General features: G+C 46.0%; 1 protein-coding gene across 1 annotated transcript; it reads left to right on the top strand.

The window, feature by feature from the left end:
• Window positions 1-17,182: 17,182 nt before the first annotated feature.
• LOC147959612 (uncharacterized) lies at window positions 17,183-18,739 on the top strand. The gene is made up of 4 exons (XM_087532771.1): window positions 17,183-17,529; window positions 18,212-18,279; window positions 18,383-18,599; window positions 18,700-18,739. The coding sequence occupies exons 1-4, from the start codon at window positions 17,183-17,185 to the stop codon at window positions 18,737-18,739; spliced, it is 672 nt and encodes a 223-aa protein (XP_087388897.1).
• Window positions 18,740-20,672: the final 1,933 nt, after the last annotated feature.

Genomic DNA, 20,672 nt, shown 5'->3' with positions numbered 1-20,672 from the left:
AGCATGGTCCGCAGCCCCCATAGTACGGAGTCGAGCTCCTTAACCCAGTGCGTATCTGATTCCTTCAAGGATCGCACTAATCTGGGTTTAATGCCTCTCATAATAAGACCATTTTCTTGGACGACTTGACTGTTTGCTTGGGGGTGATAGACGGAGGCATAATCGACCTTAATGCCCATGTTGCCGCACCAAGTTTTTACCTCATCAGCTGTGAAGTTCGAGTCGTTATCAGTGATGATGCTGTGGGGGACACCATAACGGTGTACAACCCCGGATATGAAGTCTATCACTGGTCCGGACTCGGCCCTTTTAACTGGTTTGGCTTCTATCCATTTGGTGAATTTATCCACCATGACCAATAGGTACTTTTTCTTACGGCTTCCTCCTTTAAGGGGTCCGACCATATCAAGCCCCCAGACCGCAAAGGGCCAAGTAATGGGGATTGTTTGGAGAGCGGTAGGTGGCACATGGCTTTGGTTTGCAAAAATCTGCCAACCGGCGCAATGTTGGACGAGGTCCTGTGCGTCTGCTCGGGCTGTCGGCCAGTAGAAACATGTACGGAAGGCCTTGCTTACAAGGGCCCGAGCTGCGGCGTGATGGCCGCCGAGTCCAGCATGAATTTCTGCCAAAAGTTGTCGTCCTTCCTCTTCGGAGATGCACCTTTGAAGTACTCCGGTAGAGCTTTTCTTATAAAGCTCTCCCTCGTGGACCTTGTAGGCTTTAGACCGCCGCAATGCAACGTGCCTCATTTGGGTCCTCAGGGAGTTCTTGCCTATTTAGGTAAGCCAAGAAGGGTTCTGTCCACGGGGCGATGACAGCCATAATCACGTGGGCCGAAGGTGTTATTTCGGTGGCGGAGCCTCTGATTACGTCAGAGTGTTCGGGATCTGGTGTTGTGGCTGGATCCGGACTGTTGTTGCCGGTCTCCCCTTCCCACACCACGGATGGCTTAAAAAACCATTCCAAGAAGATATTAGGTGGGACAGGGTCGCACTTAGCGCCGATGCGGGCGAGTATATCAGCCGCTTGATTGTTTTCTCGGACCACATGGTGGAATTCGAGCCCCTCGAACCGAGCTGACATTTTGAGGACAGCATTGCGGTGAGCCACCATTTTTGGGTCCTTGGTGTCTAAGTCTCCATTTATTTGAGATATTGCGAGGTTCGAATCCCCACGCACCTCTAGGCGTTGAATGCCCATGGAGACTGCCATCCGGAGACCATGCAACAGGGCCTCATATTCTGCTGCATTGTTGGAGTCTGTTTATAATATTTGGAGTATGTATTGGACTGTATCTCCGGTGGGGGATGTCAGGACGACGCCCGCCCCCAGACCAGCCAGCATCTTAGAGCCGTCAAAGTGCATGATCCAATTGGAGAACGCGTCGTACTCTTTAGGGAGTTCGGCTTCTGTCCATTTGGCTACGAAATTAGCCAGTGCTTGCAACTTAATGGCTCGCCGTGGTTTGTATGTTATGTCAAACGGGAGGATCTCAATAGCCCATTTAGCAATTCGGCCCATGGCATCGTGGTTATTTATTATGTCGTTGAGTGGTACTTTAGAGGCCACCATAATTGAACATTCTTGAAAGTAGTGTCGTAGTTTCCGGGATGCCATGAAGACCGCGTATGCTATCTTTTGATAATGTGGGTACCGTGATTTGCATGGAGTGAGGATAGTGGATACGCAGTATACCGGCTTTTGAAGCGGGAACTTATGTCCGTCCGTCTCTCGTTCGATGACGAGCACTGCGCTTACAACCTGGTGTGTTGCCGCTATATATAACAGCATTGGTTCGCTGATATTTCGCGCGGCCAAGATTGGGTTGCTGGCCAAGAGGGCTTTTATTTCTTCCAATACGGCTGTGGCCGCATCCGTCCACTCGAAGTGTTTAGTGCGTCGAAGAATGCGATAAAGAGGTAATGCCTTTTCTCCTAATCAAGAGATAAAGCGGCTTAAGGCAGCCATGCATCCGGTTAATTTCTAGATTTTCTTGAGGTCTGTTCGGATAGCCAACTGTGACAGAGCTCGGATTTTAGCCGGATTTGCTTCAATTCCTCTATTGGAAACGATGAAGCCCAAGATCTTTCCGGCGGGCACGCCGAAAACGCATTTTCCGGATTAAGCTTGATGTCATATGTTCGGAGATTGTCGAATGGAAGCCTCAAGTCGTCTATTAAAGATTCAACGTGTCTGGTTTTGATGACCACATCGTCTACGTATGCCTCCACTGTTTTGCAGATTTGTGTTTCCAAGCATGTCTGAATCATGCGTTGATAGGTTGCACCGGCGTTTTTGAGCCCGAAAGGCATGGTGTTAAAACAGAAGCGGCCGTATGGAGTGATGAATGCCGTTGCGGCTTGATCGGACTCCGCCATCTTGATATGATGGTATCCGGAGTATGCGCCGAGGAAACACAATGAGTCATGTCTTGCGATAGCGTCGATAATTTGATCGATGCGGGGGAGGGGGAAGGGATCCTTGGGGCAAGCCTTGTTAAGGTCCTTGAAATCGACACATAGGCGCCAGGATTTGTCCTTTGGTACCATCACCAGGTTTGCTAGCCAGTCCGGATGTTTTATATCTCTAATGAATCCGGCCTCGAGTAACTTGGCTAGCTCTTCTCCCATGGGTCGCTTAGGCTCTGAGAAACGCCGAAGAGTCTGCTTGACCGGCTTGTATCCCTTTACAATGTTTAGGTTATGCTCGGCCAGCCTGCGTGGGATTCCTGCCATGTCTGAAGGATGCCAGGCGAAGATGTCCCAATTCTCGCGCAAGAACTCCCATAGTGCAGCGTCTGTTGTGGGGTTTAGCTGTGCCCCGATGGATGCTGTTTTTATAGGGTCCGTTGGGTGGACCTGGAATTTGACTATTTCGTCCGCTGGTTTAAAAGAGGTGGACTTGGGTCTTTTGTCGAGTATCACGTCATCCCTGTCCACTGTGGAGCGCAACACAGTTAGTTCGTCGGCTGCGAGGGCTTCGGATAACGCCTCGAGGGCCAGTCCGGCGGTTTTATTTTTGGCAGGGAGTGCTATGTTTGGATCACTAGCTAGAGTGATGATTCCATTGGGCCCGGGCATCTTGAGCTTCATGTACCCGTAATGGGGTATAGCTTGGAAGATCATGATTGCCTCCCACCTTAAAAGAGCGTGGTATCCGCTACTAAACGGGGCCACTTGGAATGTGATTTCTTCGGACCTATAATTCTCTGGCATGCCGAATACCACATCTAGTGTGATTCTTCCCGCACATCGTGCCTCTCGACTAGGGATGATTCCTCTGAAGGTCGTGCTGCTTTGCTCAATGCGGCTCTTGTCTATTTCCATTTTGCTAAGAGTCTCCTCGTAGATGAGGTTTAATCCGCTGCCACCATCCACGAGCACTTTAGTAATCCGGAAGCCGTCCACTATTGGACTAAGGACCAAAGCGGCTGGTGCTCGGGCTGTTTGGAATTGAGGTTCATCACTGGCATTGAAGGTTATGGCCGTATCGTTACATGGATTTATTGCTGCAACGTGGCAGACTTCGGCGAGGCTGCGGAGTGCTCGCTTGCGCCTATTATTTGAGGCGAAAGTCTCGAAGACTGTCAATACTGTATTGTTATTTTCCACCGGATGGTTCTCTGTGGTATTGTTGATGAGGAGATCCTCGCCGCTCTTGGCCACCTGTCGGAGTATCCAACATGCTCTAAGGCTATGTGTTGGCATGGTATCTGGTGTACTGTGAATTTTGCATGGCCCATTGAGCCATCCCTCCAATACGGTTCCACGCCCTGTAGTAGGCTTTGGTTTCTTTGTAATTGGATCGGCTGACTTACGAGAGTACACCCTTTTAGTCGGACGAGGGGTTTAATGAGAGCCGGAGGAACCCAGAATTTTGTTTGGGTTTCCCAGGTGCTTTCCATCGCACAGTACTTCTGTACTATGGCCACCAAGTCAGCAAAGTGTACTTTGTCACGACGACTTATGGAGTTGAGGATTCCCTTGTCCGTGCAATTTTTGCAAAAGAATGAAATTGCGTCTTCCCCGCGACTGTCCTTGACCTTGCTCAAACATGGCGGAATCTAGACCAATAGTGATGTACTGTCTCTTGGGGCACTTGTCTAATGTGGGAAAGATCACTTATGTCAGGGTGGGTGGGCAGATTTAGGTCCAAACCCGGACCCGATCTGAGACCCAGGAGCAGAGGAGTTTCCGAGCTTGGCAGTTCGGGCTCCGGGACGTTGCCAATAGTTCTGGCCCGCTGTCCGATTCTAGGTTTGAAGCTTGGGCCATGTCCTCCCATAGACGGGTATCCGGCTTGGAGAGCTCGGGAATCCGTACATAGTTTGTCCTCAAAATAGAGGAAGAATCGCTGCATTGCTCCTCCACCACTGCTATCTGATGGGTGACCGGCAGAGAGTTAATCTCCCTTTGGCCGGGTTTAAGCCCGATCCGATCATAGTACGTAGCGACTCCCAAGGCGGCGATGCGATCCAAGAGCTCGTTCAAGGAAGAGAGATCCATTGGATCCATCTGCTCGGTGAATCCCGAGCCGATGTGGAGGCTGTTTTTGATGACCCGAGAAGTCATCGTCGGCACGACGGCCAAACGGGCGGTCATGACGAAGCCGCCTAGTCGGAGAGTTTGGCCTACATCCAGGGCTCCCCTAGAGGCAATGTTGTCATTGACAACAAGATGAGCCATCAAGCCTTATCATGACGGCATAGTGCAACTCTCAATGAAAGCACCAATGTCGGTGTCAAAACCGGCGGTTCTGGGCTAGGGGATCCCGAACTATGCGTCTAAGGCTGATGGTAACAGGGGGCAGGGGACACAATGTTTACCCAGGTTCGAGCCCTCTCAATGGAGGTAATACCCTACTTCCTGCTTGATTGATCTTGATGATATGAGTATTACAAGAGTTGATCTACCACGAGATCGTAGAGGCTAAACCCTAGAAGCTAGCCTATGATTATGATTGTTCTTGTCCTACGGACTAAACCCTTCGATTTATATAGACATCGGAGGGGGCTAGGGTTACACAGAGTCGGTTACAGAGAAGGAGATCTACATATCCGAATCGCCAAGATTGCCTTCCACGCAAAGGAGAGTCCCACCCAGGCACGGGACGAAGTCTTCAATCTTGTATCTTCATAGTCCAACAGTCCGGCCAAAGTATATAGTTCGGCTGTCCGAGGACCCCCTAATCCAGGACTCCCTCACCCCCTCCCACAAAAAAGGAAAATAACACAGTAAAATTGTTGTGTCAGTTCTATTTGTATATATGCACTACCATCTGCTGACCACTCCATGATGCGGAGCATCCTACAGTCATCCCCATGGACCTACCAACGTCTCACGAAGTGCCAAGAGGACCTATCACTCGAGCTAGAGCTAGAGCTCTTGAGACCGAGGTGACTGCTCTCCTTAGTGATATTACATATGATCCTGTCAAGACATGGCTACTACCTAAGTCCGAGATGTTGTGCATGAGTAGGTACCAAGAGGACCCTCCCGGAGATGCACATGAGGACGGACAAGCCGCCAAGTCCACGGATGAAGAGGAACGCCGAAAGGAGAAGAAGGAAGCTCCAGGACCCGGACATCCGGCCCAGAGACCGGACATCTGACCGCTGGAGACATCAACTACAGCAGCATTCCAGCTGCCAAGCATCTATAGGCCCCGGACGTCTGGCCCCAGCGCGGACATCCGGCCTGTCCCAGAAATCCCACCCCAATGCCCTGATATCCAGACAAGCTACATCTAGAAGGCAGCAAGACCGCCCCCGCCAGCCCGGACATGCGGCCCCTCCAGCCCGGACATCCGGCCCACAGCCCGGACATCTGGCCTCCCCTGTCTGCGCATAGTGTAAGGGCCCTAGGCCCGTGTACCCCTTCGCCCATCTAGACTATATATACTCTTCTCCTACCTACATTTTAGGGTCAGCGTTGTGATAGCTCATTTGAGAGATAGAGCCTCGCTCATTCATATCGGATCTACTCCTTGAGAGAGACCGCGGCCCCTCTACGGAGAAGATCCACCTTGGATTCAAGACCCCCTTTTGGGCGGCCCCATCAAAACCTCCTCACAGAGAAGAACCGGTTACCCTTTGTATCGTCCCTTGTTGATTGCGGATCATGTATCTTCCTTTGTGTTCATGGATCTAGCACATGTGTGATCGTCCTTGTTGGTTTGAGTGATTCTCTCGTGTTTCCCCTCATGTTCCTCCACGTGTTCTTCGTGTTCTTTGCGGGATCCGCTCCTTTCGTGAAAGATTGGCCATATAGGGTTCCACCCTACATCATCTAGGTATCTAGAGCCACGTTGATCATGATTTCAGAGCCTCCTCGTTGTGTTTCTAGCCTTGCTTTGTTGATTTTGTCCCTAATTCGAAAATTCCCCAGAAATATAGCCTCCTCGTTGTGATTTCATGTGCTGCAGGTAGATCTGGCTTTCCATCATATTTTCCCCAATTTCCTTCCACAAATTTCCCTGAATTTTGCCCTGGATTTGACCTCTCCACACGAAGTTCATCGAGTTCGTCCACGGATACAGAGCCCGGACATCCGGCCATCAAGCCCGGACATCCGGCCCCTGGCAGCACCACTTCCATCCACCGCCCTGTTTTTCGTCCAAATTTCGCTAAATTATGTTTCGGTGCCCACATACACTTCCGCATACCACCACCAGTTCCGCATAGCACCGCCATATACCACATACACCACCATCTCTTACCACTACCAACTCCGACAATTTTGTCCCGTTTTGCTTTGAGAATTTGAGTTGTAGTTCCATGTCCTATTGTGTTTCGGCTATTTAGGTATGGTTCGACATCAACATCACCGGCGCTCATCTTCGCCACAGATGCGTCATCGAGAAGGACCACTCCACCATTTTGACACCGTACCGAAAGCAAGGAACGATAACCTCGTCTTGGTATAGTGATACACCATTCTTGCCATTACATTCATAGCCATCATAGCCTTACTCTTTTGCGTCGCTTACCCATCGAGAGTAGCCTTTGAGTATTGCTGGCAATGTGACTTGTGCACATTAGTGATCATACTTCCCATAGCATACATATATCATTGGAGCATATCTTGGTATCATCTCTTGTGTCACAATGTTGTCATCTCATACACAATTGCTATCTTGGTTCGTGAAGCATTGCATGAGAAAAGAGCTCAAACAACAAAGAGCCAAACAAGCTTTTAAGCAAAAGGGAAAGATAAACAACGAGCTTTTAAGCAAGAACCATAGCATCATACAACATTAAGATTGTCATATTAGATCATCTTGGACCATATCATTGGAATACCATACATAGAGCATACTTGGGATAGAAGTCGTTGCATTTTTTGCTTAGTAGGTTGTGCACAAGTCTTCGTATCCACCTATTGTGCAATCGTGCTAGCGTCTCTCTAGTGTCGTGCAACAAGAGCATTTTCATGGATTCCACGTTTTGGCTCACCCTTGGTTGCACGACCCCTTTTCATCTCTTTGCATGTCTGTTTCCGTGTACCATATTTTGCTTGGTCTACTTGTTGCATTGCAAATTACCGAATCTTTTCCAACATTATTGAAGCTCACTAAAAATTGCATCAAATTTTGTGCCACCATGCTAACCAACCTCCACCATCAGCTTTTACTTATGTAGGTGTTCGAAACTGACAAGAATTGGTACCAATTGTGCTATTTCCTTGTTCCACATTGGAGTGATCTTTGATCCATCTTCAACATTGGTCAAGGTACATTTGGTATACATTCTTCTCTTTCTACCACTCACAAATTTCCCTTGGAATGATGGATAGGCCAAGTACTTCTACCAACCCACTCTTCATCGGGCAAGACGACGACATGAACTCCTACATCACAAAGAACCACTTCTTTGGTGCACAACGTGCTTTGCATCAAGAACAGCAAGACATGAGCGAACGCATCGACAACCTCGCTACCAACTTGCGACTCTCCGAGCAACGTACAAGAGACTACTTCGACCACAAGCTCAACGACCACAAGCAAGAGAATGACGCAAGAATGGATGAGATCCGTGCTTTGTTGCTCAACCGCTCTCCTTCCACTTTGTCCTCATCAAGACAGAGCCGCTCAAGTTGACACTCCGACTACACCATCTCCGGCTAAAGTACACCGACATCAAATACTCTTTGTCGTGCCGCGCACTAAGACCGTCAAGCCAACCGCAAGCCTCTACACGACAACAACTCTCAAGAACAACGACATCGTCAAAACCAAGCTACATTTGTGCAAGCACGAGAACGGCAACGACAACGCCAACACGAAGAGGAAGAGTGAGCGTGTCTTCACCAAGAAGCACAAGATGCCGAGGCACAACATCAAGAGCAACAATTGCTAGAAGCTCAAGCACTTGAGGCGCAACAAGCCCTCCGAGAGTCAAGTCGAGCTGTAGCCAACTGAGGCCGACAACCTCGTGACCATCAAGAAGCACTTCACGAAGAAGTTCAAGAACGATTATATCAAGCTCGCGTGCAACATCAAGCTCGACAAGTTCCTCAACAAGCTCGCCAAGAACCTCAAGTTCAATAAGAGCAAGAAGACAATGGAAATCCTCCACGGCAAGAGCAAGTTGTGAGAGACGATCCTCCTCGTCAAGGACATCATCATCCACGACCCGAACATAATGAAGAGCAACGCTATGGCAAGCTAAAGTTCACCATGCCCAAGTTCAATGGAAGCAATGATCCCGAAGAGTACCTTTCGTGGGCATTGAAGGTCTACAAAATCTTCCGCTTGCACAACTATGAAGAAGAGAAGAATATCACGATGGCATCCTTTGAGTTCCAAGACTATGTCCTCATTTGGTGGGAACAAGTCAACGAGCGCCGAGAGGCAAAAGGTGAACCACCCATCACTACTTTGGTGCAAATGAAGGATGTCATGAGAGCATGCTTCGTACCTACCTAGTACAACCGCAACCTTTTCAAGAAACTACAACTACTCAAGCAAGGAACCAATAGCGTTGAAGAGCACTACAAGGGAATGGAGATTGCAATGATACGAGCCAATGTCACGGAAGATGATGAACAAACTATGGAACGTTTCTTGAATGGACTCAATCATCCCATCAAGAAGATCGTCGACTTCCAACCATACTCAAACCTCATTGAGCTAGTGCATCAAGCTACCAAACCAGAATGTCAAGTGCAAGATGACTTCAAGTATGCCATGTTCTCATCCAAGTCATATGGTTTCTCCAGCACCCAAGATTCAACGACTCCAACACCATCTACCTCAACCAAGACTTCTACAAGCAACGTCGACAAGTAGAGTTACAAGAAAGCTTCAACAACCTCAAGTCATCCTACTACAATGAGCAACTTCAAGCCGAGAGATTCATCATCATCTAGCCCAACCAATGAGACCGTCAAGACAAGTTCCTTCAAATGCTTCACATGCGGAGGCCGAGGCCACAAGTCCTTTGAGTGTACCAACAAGCGGACCATGATACTCAACGACGATGGTACATACGACTCCATGAGTGAAGGAGAAACGGAAGCACTTGAGCAAGTCGCCATGCACCGGAAAGTGAACGATGAAGAGGAACAAGTCTTTTGTGATGAAGATTCAATCCCCGCTCTCGTTGTCTCCAAGGTCTTGACCCTTCAACATCACCAAGAAGAAGACCAAAGATGTCACATATTCCATACCAAGGCCGGCATCAATGGAAGGTCCATCAAGGTCATCATCGATGGAGGGAGTTATCATAACCTAGCAAGTGAAGATGAAGCACCCACATCCCTACAAAGTTCAATGGCTAAGAGACTCCAGCATTATTCAAGTCGAGCATAGAGTGCAAGTCTGCTTCAAAATCGAAGCTGACGAAGACACTTTGGACTGTGATGTCGTTCCAATAACCATTTGCCACCTTCTTCTTGGACGACCATGGCAATTTGATATAGGTGTCATCCACAATGGCCGAATGATCCACTACATCTTCAAGATGAAAGGAAAGGAGTACTACTTCGCCCTATGTCTCCAAGCCAAGTGATCGCCGACAAGCAAGCCACCCATCGTGGAGAGAATGGTGAGAGAGCGAACCACCAAAAAGAAAGTGAGCGCCACAAGCCCAAATTGTGTGCCTCCATGATGAGCGAAAAGAAGAACTTAGTTCTATTTGCCACCAAATGTGAGATAAGAGAAGTGTGTGAGAACCCATCTAGTGTCCTACACTTCGTCCTCGTATGCAAGGACAATGCACCACAAACTAACACTTCTCACACTCTTCCTCTAGTGTTGTCTTCTCTTTTGCAGGAATTTAAAGATGTTTTCCCCGATGAGCTACCTCCGGGTCTACCTCCTCTACGAGGCATTGAGCATCGAATCGACATCATCCCCGGAGCACCTCTTGCGAACAAAGCTCCCTACCGTGTCAACCCCGAAGAAACCAAAGAAATACAAAGGCAAGTAAAACATCTCATAGACCATGGACATGTGCGTGAAAGTTTGAGTCCTTGTGCCGTTCCGGTCATTCTTGTGACAAAATGAGACGGTAGCTTTCGCATGTGTTCTGATTGTAGACCTATCAATGCTATCACCGTTCGCTATAGGTATCCCATTCCACGTCTTGATGATATGCTTGATAAACTTAGTGGTGCCACTATTTTTTCCAACATTGATCTTAAAAGTGGTTACTATCAAATCCGCATACAAGAGGGTGATGAATGGAAGACGACTTTCAAAACAATGTTTGGTTTGTATGAGTTGTTAGTCATGCCTATGGGTTTATCGGAAGCACCGGGTACTTTCATGCGTCTTATGAATTATGTGTTTCACCCTTACATTCGTGAGTTTGTTGTGGTCTACTTCGACGATATCCTTGTTTATAGCAAATCTCTCAAAGATCATGACACCCATGTTCGAACCGTTTGGCAAACTCTTCAAAAAGAGCGTCTCTATGCTAACATGGAAAAGTGCGTTTTTGGCGTTGATAAGCTTGTTTTCTTGGGTATTGTTGTTTCCTCTAAGGGTGTTCATGTTGATGACTCTAAGATGAATGCTATTAAAACTTGGCCACAACCAACCAACTTGCATGAAGTGCATAGCTTCCTTGGTTTAGCCGGTTTCTACCGTAGATTTGTGAAGGGCTTTAGCACCATTGCTTCACCTTTGCATGCTTTAAGCAAGAAAAATGTGCCTTTTGTTTGGGGACCATCCCAAGATACTGCATTCACTGAGATTAAGAATTTTCTTACTCATGATCACGTGCTTGCATTACCCAACTTTGACAAACCCTTTGAGATTCATTGCGATGCTAGTGGTAATGGCATAAGAGGTGTGTTAACGTAAGAGAAGCGCCCCATAGCTTACTTTAGTGAGAAACTTTCCGTAGCGCAACTCAATTACCCCATCTATGACAAAGATTTATATGCTTTAGAGTGAGCTTTGCATGAATGGGAACATTATCTTCGCCCTCATGAATTTATCCTTCATACCGATCATGAAACGCTTAAATACCTTAAGGGTCAAACCAAGTTGAACAAGCGTCATGCTAAATGGAGTGAATTCATTGAGTCATTTCCTTATATCATCAAGTATATTAAAGGTAAGGAAAATGTTATGGCGGATGCTCTTTCCCGCATATGCATGCTTGTTACCCAACTTGAATTGGATGTCATTGGATTTGAGCACATAAAAGACTTGTATGCGCATGATCCTACTACTGCTATTCCTTATGCCAAGTGTTTGACGCATACCTCTTGGGAACGCTATTACATCAAGGATGGATATCTTATGAGAGCTAACAAACTTTCCATCCCCGAGTCTTCTCTTCACTTGTTGCTTTTGCAGGAATCTCATGGAGGAGGACTAATGGGACATTTTGGACGCGACAAGACTTTTGCTACGCTCTCCAAGAACTATTATTGGCGCAAGATATTTCGCGATGTCAACCGCTTCACCAATCGATGCTCTACATGTCGCAAAGCTAAGTCTAAAGCTCAATCCCATGGCCTTTACATGCCTCTCCCAATTCCATATCAACCATGGGAAGATATTAGCATGGATTTTGTAGTTGGATTGCTAGAACTAGAAATGGAAAGGATTCAGTATTTGTTGTTGTGGACCGATTCTCTAAGATGGCACATTTCATACCATGCAACAAGATAAACGGTGCTTCACATGTTGCCAATATCTTTTGTAGGGAAATATTGCGTCTACATGGAGTGCCAAAGACGATTGTCTCAGACCGCGACGTCAAGTTCTTGAGTTACTTTTGGAAGACCCTTTGCGCCAAGCTCGGAATCAAGCTACTCTTCTCCACGGCTTACCACCCTCAAACCGACGGTCAAACAGAGGTGACCAACTGCACACTCTCTGCTCTACTTCGCGTTCTAATCAATAAGAGCATAAAGGAGTGGGAGGAGTGTCTACCTATAGCCGAGTTCTCCTACAACCGCGCAAAACACTCAACTACCAGCAAGTCCCCCTTCGAGGTCATCTACGGATTCACCCCATTGCCCCCTTTGGACATTCTTCCTCTACCACTACAAGAGCGCATCAACATGGACGCAAGTGCACACATGAAATATCTTAAGAAGGTGCATGAAGATACAAGGCACACTACCGAGCGCCAAGTACAATGACTTGCGGCCAAGCTCAACATCAACAAGCACCTCATGGTGTTCAACATTGAAGATCTTGTGTGGCTACACCTTCGCAAGGACTGCTTCCCCCACGAACGCAAGTCCAAACTTCGACCATGAGCGGATGGACCTTTCAAGGTGCTTGAACGCTACAACAACAACGCCTACAAGATCGACATTCCACGCAACAAGTACTCCATGAGCGACATCTTCAACGTCAAAGATCTCTCACCCTACCATGGTGATGAGGATTTCGATCCGAGGTCGGATCTTCCCCATGGGAGGGGAGATGATGCGAAGCATCCTACGGTCATCCCCATGGATCTACCATTGTCTCACGAAGTGCCAAGAGGACCTATGACTCAAGCTAGAGCTAGAACTCTCGAGACCAAGGTGACTTCTCTCCTTAGTGATATTACATATGATCCTCTCAAGACATGGCTACTACCTAAGTCTGAGATGTTGTGCATGATTAGGTACCAAGAGGACCCTCCAGGAGATGCACGTGAGGACGGACAAGCTGCCAAGTCAATGGATGAAGAGGAACGCCGAAAGGAGAAGAAGGCAGCTCCAGGACCCGGACATCCGGCCCCGAGCCCGGACATCCGGCCGCTGGAGACATCAACTATAGTTCCATTCCAGCCGCCAAGCATCAACAGGCCCCGGACGTTCGGCCCCAGCCCGGACATCCGGCCCGTCCCGAAAATCCAGCCCCAACGCCCGGATATCCGGACAAGCTACATCCAAAAGGCAGCAAGACCGCCCCCACCAGCCCGGACATTCGGCCCCTCAAGCACGGACATCCGGCCCTCCGCGAATGCCCGGACATCCGGCCCATAGCCTAGACATCCCGCCTCCCCTGTCTGCGCACAGTGTTAGGGCCCGAGGCCCGTGTACCCCTTCGCCCACCTAGACTATATATACTCTTCTCCTACCTACGTTTTAGGGTCAGCGTTGTGATAGCTCATTTGAGAGATAGAGCCTCGCTCATCCATATTGGATCTACTCCTTGAGAGATACCGTGACCCCTCTACGGAGAAGATCCACCTTGGATTCAAGACCCCCTTTTGGGCGGCCCCATCAAGACCTCCTCACGGAGAAGAACCAGTTACCCTTTGTATCGTCCCTTGTTGATCGTGGATCATGTATCTTCGTTTGTGTTCATGGATCTAGCATATGTGTGGTTGTTCTTGTTGGTTTGAGTGATTCTCTCGTGTTTCCCCTCGTGTTCTCCCATGTGTTCTTTGTGTTCTTCGTGGGATCCTCTCCTTTCGTGAAAGATCAGCCATATAGGGTTCCACCCTACATCACTCCACATCTCTTTTCTCATTACCAAACCAGTGCCAATGGCTTTGGCAATCCCAGATGCTTTGAAGAACACAGTACACAAGTTGTGCCGCTGGCACATTATGAAGAAGTACAGGCACACCTCGTATACCTGTCCAACCTCCACGAAGAATTTAAGGATGAATTCACAGCAATCGTCAACTGGCCCCTCATGCCAACTGAGTTTGAGGCTGTCTAGAAAGCACTCATGGATAAGTACAACCTCCATGATGATGTCGCGATGGTGGCAATGTGGAACGAGTGTGAGAGATGGATATCAGATTACTTCAAAGAAATATTATGTGCCGAAATGACGTCCACACAACGGAGTGAGAGCATGAACTATGTGCTCAAGAAGAACTTCGTAAGTGAGAGACAAAATCGGCATCGGTTTGTCAGCCAGGTAAACTCCTGCGTCAAAACCAGGAGGCAGACAGAGAACCAGGAGACAATGGGTAACCGGGTATAGCTCTATCACCTTTCGTGGGACAAAATAATGTGCTTACTAAAGTAAATCTTTCTTAGTTAGACAAGTTTTTGCTGCGAGAAAACTAATAATTTGTTCATCACTCTTGCTTGCGCAGAAGGAACAAAACACGCTGACCTTCTATGGGTTTGACCCTCAGTTGGCAAAGATTTACTCACGAGCTGTGTACAGCGAGATCAGAAAAGGCTAAGACTGAGTACCCTCTTCACGGTGAAAGAGACGGAGGCTAACACTAAGTACCCTCCCAAAAAGTACCTCGTGCGCTACAACAAACCGCAAAAACTGTTTGCGTGGTCTCAGCACGTGTTCCAGGTGGTTGCAGACCACGTGGGAGAAATATGTGACTTCGAGTGCAAGCTGTGGAACCACACAGGTGAGGACTAAAAAAGATGTTACATAATGTACTACTTATTTTTGCAAATTTTTTGTTCGAATGAAATGAGAAAAAACATGCACCTCTTCCAAAAAATATAGGTATTTTCTGCATGCATGTTTTGTGCATGATGCAAACAATTATGGCCGACAGCGTTCTAGAGAAATACATCCTCAGGAGATACACCAAATGCCTGAACATCCAGCCAACATTCAACAGAAATGACTTGAGGACAGTAGCGTCAAACAAGGCCTCCCAATACTACATTGAAAGTGCACTGTTGCAGCTGAACATGAGGGTGCACAGAAAAAGCTTGAGAAGCCAAGAGCAAATGGCGAGCTCACGGGTCTTCATGGAAAGACTTGAACAAGAACTTGACGCCATGCATTCTGCTGAAAACGGAGGTGTCGCAGACAACGAAGCCATTGAGCAGGATATTGCTACAATCTTATCCGAGATGAACCATCTAGGAGCTATTGACCCATTCGACAATGAGGAAGAGGAGCAACAGCAACCAGAGCTTGCCCATGTGCACACTCAAGAGCAGCAACGTGCTCACGTGCAAGATCGTGAGCTTGATGGTGTTGTAGGCGAACGACATGACAATAGGACATCCTACCAGTAGTAGCAGGAAAGGGTAATTAAACCACCCATATTCTCAAACACAAAGGGGAGGAAGAGTAAGACACAAGCAGTGAAAGCAGCAAAAATAGTAGCCAAAAAGCCGCCACGCCCCATCAGACACGTGGAATTCGGCCCGGGCGGCAAACCTCTCGGGATAAGGGCATGCGGATTCTACAACGTGGTGACCAATCATAATTACCGCACATGCCCACTCCGCATAGATGCCATTGTCAACAAGCAAAAGCTGCAGAAGGAGATTGGAGCTGCCCAGGTTTCTACCAATGGAGATGACACACGTAACAGCTACACTTGCAGCAAGTGTGGGGGACTGACGGATATAATGCCTACACATGCAAAGTGCGAAAGGAGCTCAGTGGCGCTGAACAAAAACAGGGCAAGGTCCAGAGTTCGAAGAAATCAAAAGAAGCAGATGAAGAAGAAGAGTTTGACGAGAATGATGACTAATCAGACGAAGACAATGAAGACGACAGTATTGGGGACGAGGAAACTGAAACTGACGATGAAGCTGCCAAGGCTCAAGCAGGAAAGGACGCGGACAAGGGACAACATTCGGGGCCAGTTAGAAGGAGCTCAAGACTGAAGAATCCATAGTGGTTATGCTGCCGCGTCAACTGGAAAATAAGATTGTACTCTCGGTTTCCTCAGTACACAATGAGGAATCATATCAGAAACACTGTCATTACCAAAACTTACTTAGCTTTATCATCGATTTCTAGATCAGTACTATAGTAAAGATATCATTTGTGATTTGTGCCTGTTGGACCAGAGACATTATTATGTAAACCATTTGATAAACCTTTTGAATGTAGTCACAAATATATTTGAAAAAACTGATCTGGATTTATGTAACATCAACACTACTATCAACCAGTAACTCAGCAAAATATGTTAAGGAAAATTTAAACTCTTATAGTATACCAGTACTGATAATTCTCACTCATCAGTACAAGGAAGAGTAACAAAACACACCTGTGAACAACTCAAAAAACATCATTTCAAAACAAAGCTATGACTGGTTCTGCTAGTCCTAGTTTAGAAAGTCCATCAGTACATAAAAATAATTACCTCAAGCAAACAGAAAAAATTGGAAGTGCAAATATAATACACTTGTACTGATGAAAAACTAATTTACCTGTAAATATACTTTCAAAGATTATGTTGATATAAACAATCCTTCCAAAAAACAAAAATAGTTTTAAAAAGATTATCATGACTCACATAGTCTGAACTGGTATTTGGTAAGTTCAATTACACTTCAATCACCAGTCCAAGTACCCACATTAGAGTAGTACAAAGCGCCATCATCACCAACCCTGACACGTGCAAGTGGGATAAGCAGCTGGTAAGTATAACTTAACAACACATATCAGTGCGATGGTAAAATGCCATCATCACTGACCCTGAGACGTGCATGTGGGATAAGCAACTGATAAGTACACCTTGACAAGATTACTCAGTGCGACCAGTAAATACCCTGGCAAAGAAATTGGCTTGGACGGTTGGTTCTTCCAGGCCACCGCCCGCGCCACACACTGGGCGGTTGCTACAATGGACTGCAAGTGCGCCCCACGACCACTAAACCCACGTCCCCGATGAACCGCCTCCCACACATCCCCGTCCATGCACTGGAAATAACCCATTGCCATGCATCTCATCCTCATTCCCAGAACGACAATTGCCCCTTCCATCTCCACTACAAACAACCTAGAAACTTCTCTCTTCCAAGCCCACAGTCACCGGAGGAGGGCAATGGCGGAGGAACCGTCTGCCAAGCGTCATCATGGCGAGACGTCTAACCAGAGCAGCAACCTCGACGATGTTCACGTCCCCTGGGAGAAGCGCGAGTACACCCGAACCCTCATAGGGGTTGAGCTCCACGTCAAGGAGACGTTGGAGATCGTCCGCACAAGCGAACCAGACAAGGCCGACGAGATGATGAGCAGGCTCATGATGAAGGGCGGCAGCTTGTATCCTAGCTTCATCGGAGTTGATGTGGAGTTTACCAGAAAAGATAAACCTCCCCAGATGGCAGCAGTCTTGCAGTTGTGCGTGGAGGAACTCTGCCTGGTGTACCACATCGCAGCGGCCACAAAATGGTGATCCATACCACTCTTCATTCATCTGTTCTATTAGTACTACTCCCTAAAAATTTTATGAAACTTGTTTTCCCAACTAGATGAACTACTATAGTTTGTGAAGTGGATGCACGAGTACATGTTTCTCAAGTAGATGCACTATAATATATTTTGAAACTGATGCACTGGATTAGCATCTGAAATTGTTTCATCAGATAATTTCTGAACTTGATGTACTAGCATAGTTTCTGATCTTGATGCATTAGTATAGTTTGTAGAGTTGATGTATTAAGAGATGTTTATAAACTTGATGTACAAAAGTAGTTTCTGATCCTGGTCTGATGTTATTTTCAGCAGCAAAAAAATAAAGTAAGAACTTGGTGAAGCACTGGTATATGTCTTTTATTCAACAAAAAGAAAACTAAACTTGAAGTAAGCAACACATAGATCATTGACTCTAGTTATAGGTTCCTGAACGTGGTGAAGCATTTAGTGAAGCACTGAAGATACCAAAAAGTAAAAATAACATGGTGTACTTGAATTTAATTTCAGAACTTTGTGTACTAGTTTCTGAACTACATTAATCCATGACTTATACTATATAAGCATCTACCTCATGGATTATCACTTGTAAACCAACAAACAGAAGAATTAAATCTTCAAAAAAGAACACTAATCTTCAATATGTGTCTCCCCCTTGTAGGCCCAAGCACCTCAAAGAGTTCCTGCATAAGCAGAAATTGTACACATTTGCCGGTTTCGGCATTGAAGGTGACAAACGGATGCTGGACAAGTCTGGTTTGGAGATCAACCCCAAAAACTTCACCGACATTCAGTGATTCTGGAGAGTATGACTCCTTGGCTAATGTTGCAGCCATCTTCATCCACCCATTCTACGAGAGCATGAAGAAGAAGATCGACAGGGAGGAAGACCACAAACTGTGGGGGACCAGCCCACTGCCAGACAAGCTCATCGAGTACGCAGGAATAGATGTGTACGCCACGTACAAGTCATGGAAGATAATCGACAACATCGTAACAGGTTGGGAAATTTCAAAACAGCAGGAGGCTGACCCCTACGACCACTGCCAGTACGTAGGATGAAGCGACATGAAAGTCTACCTTCATGTTGCTTGCGCTTGTGCTTGTCCTTTATCTTGTTGTTTCAAATTTGTAGTTTGGTTTTGTTAGGTTGAACCTGCTTTCTTATGTCAAGTATGTCAGGGTTTGAACAAGTTTGCTTATGTCATCAAGTACATCGTTCGCTTATGTCATTCAACAAGTTTGCTAGCTTCCTATTTTGTTTATCCATCATTTGGAGTTGAAGTAGGTTGTGAATGAAACTTGATGGCTGCTAGGCAGCAATAGTCATGGAGCAACAAATCACACATGGATATTTTCACAAAAATCACAAAAACAGTGGCAGACTAAGGACAATAGCAAATAATAGCCTTGAACGCTCAATACAGCTTAGTCCTGTATGGTAGTACTATCACACTAAAAATCAGTTTTTAGTTTCAGAAGAACACTAAAAAGACCGAGTTGCAGCCGAGGACAACATTCAGTACTAACAGCATCATGCTAATAGTAGTTAGAAAATTAGTAAGTACTGCAACAGGAAAAGCCAAGAACCATCAGTACGTATTTCATAGTCACTAGCATACTAGGAGTGAAACTAGTACACTTGAACACACAATACACCCATTCTACAAAAATAAAGAGGAACGGGAAGCCTCAGTTTGCATTCCCTAAAACAGTGACACACCAAGAATAAAGTGCTAGTACAATTGAAATCTCAGTACAACTTAGTTTATACGGCAAGTACTATGATGATACCAAATAATGTCGTGAGAATAACCACAACCTAGAAAAAAGAAGGCTAAAACTAAATCAAAAAGATATCAGTTCGACCAAGGAGAAAAATCACAAGCAAGACAACAAAAGCATCAGTCCACATTGACCAGTGAGATACTAGTTTCAAACAACACAAAAATAAAATTATCACAGTGCTAGTACAATTGAAATCTTAGTACAACTTAGTTTATTCGGAAAGTAATATGATGATAATAATTAATGCCTTGAAAAAGAAGGCCAAGACTCAACCAAATAGATTACAGTTCAACCAAGGACAAATATTCACAAGAACAAACAATAGAAGCATCAGTCCACATTAACCATTGAGGTACTAGTTTCAAACAACAACAAAAAATGAGGACCGCGCAAGGACAGGCTAGCCACGCACAGGATGATACACTTGGACTCGAGCTAACGGTGAAACCATTGGCGAATCCATAGTAATCAAGACTATGCGGGCCAGCCGTCAAGGGCCCACAGGTCATGGAACCGAGAGCGAGTGCCGTGTATAAGCGCCTAGGTCAGGATACAGAGGAGTTCAATAGGCAAGGCACAACAACACTTACAAATAGGTCGAGAGCCCCCTCGGCTAGCTAGGTGGGACTAAACTCAGAGCGCACGCACAGCCAGCAGTCCACAATCGCACGCACAGGCCATTTGGGCTGGAAAAGGGCCCAATACGACTGCTACTCCCTCCTCTTCAAACTCTCCTCACCCCACACGATAAGGCCCTATGAATAAACCAGACCGCATGGCAAAGATAATATAAACTAGTAACAAAAAGTTTGAAAACTAAATATAGAAACGTTCAAATACATGTATGTTTGCAGGCAAAATAATTCTAAATTCTAAATTCAAATATAAAAATGAAATAAATTTACCTCTTTAGCACAAATAAAAGGATTAAAAATATGCTACAAAAACAATGATACTTTGAAGTTCAACTATATATGCTACAAAAATAATTATAAACTTAATAGGGCTATCTGTTAAATGTAGCTAATTTAAACAAGTGCTATAACTCTTACTATGAAGTTCAACTACTAAAATGCAAGAAGTTCAAACAAATATTTCGCTCTCAATTTTGCTAAATTTATTATATTTAAATAAAATCTGGCTAGAGATCATGTAGCAATTTCATTGTAAATAATTTCAATCCCAAAAAAACTTCAGTTCCAATACATTATATGACATCAGTTCTACATAACAAGGAAGCGTCACTCCACTCACGCTATATCCACAAATACTATTGTGACACCAAATTTTAAAAGCCTTACGCTGAATGAAATTACAATTCAGTACTCACAGAA

This window comes from Triticum urartu, chromosome 7A, assembly GCF_056163025.1.
Source record: "Triticum urartu cultivar PI428250 chromosome 7A, HENAU_Tu73, whole genome shotgun sequence".
Classification (NCBI taxonomy): Eukaryota; Viridiplantae; Streptophyta; class Magnoliopsida; order Poales; family Poaceae; genus Triticum; species Triticum urartu.
Note: the sequence above shows the minus strand (reverse complement) of the source record. Positions and strands in the feature narration are given on the sequence as shown.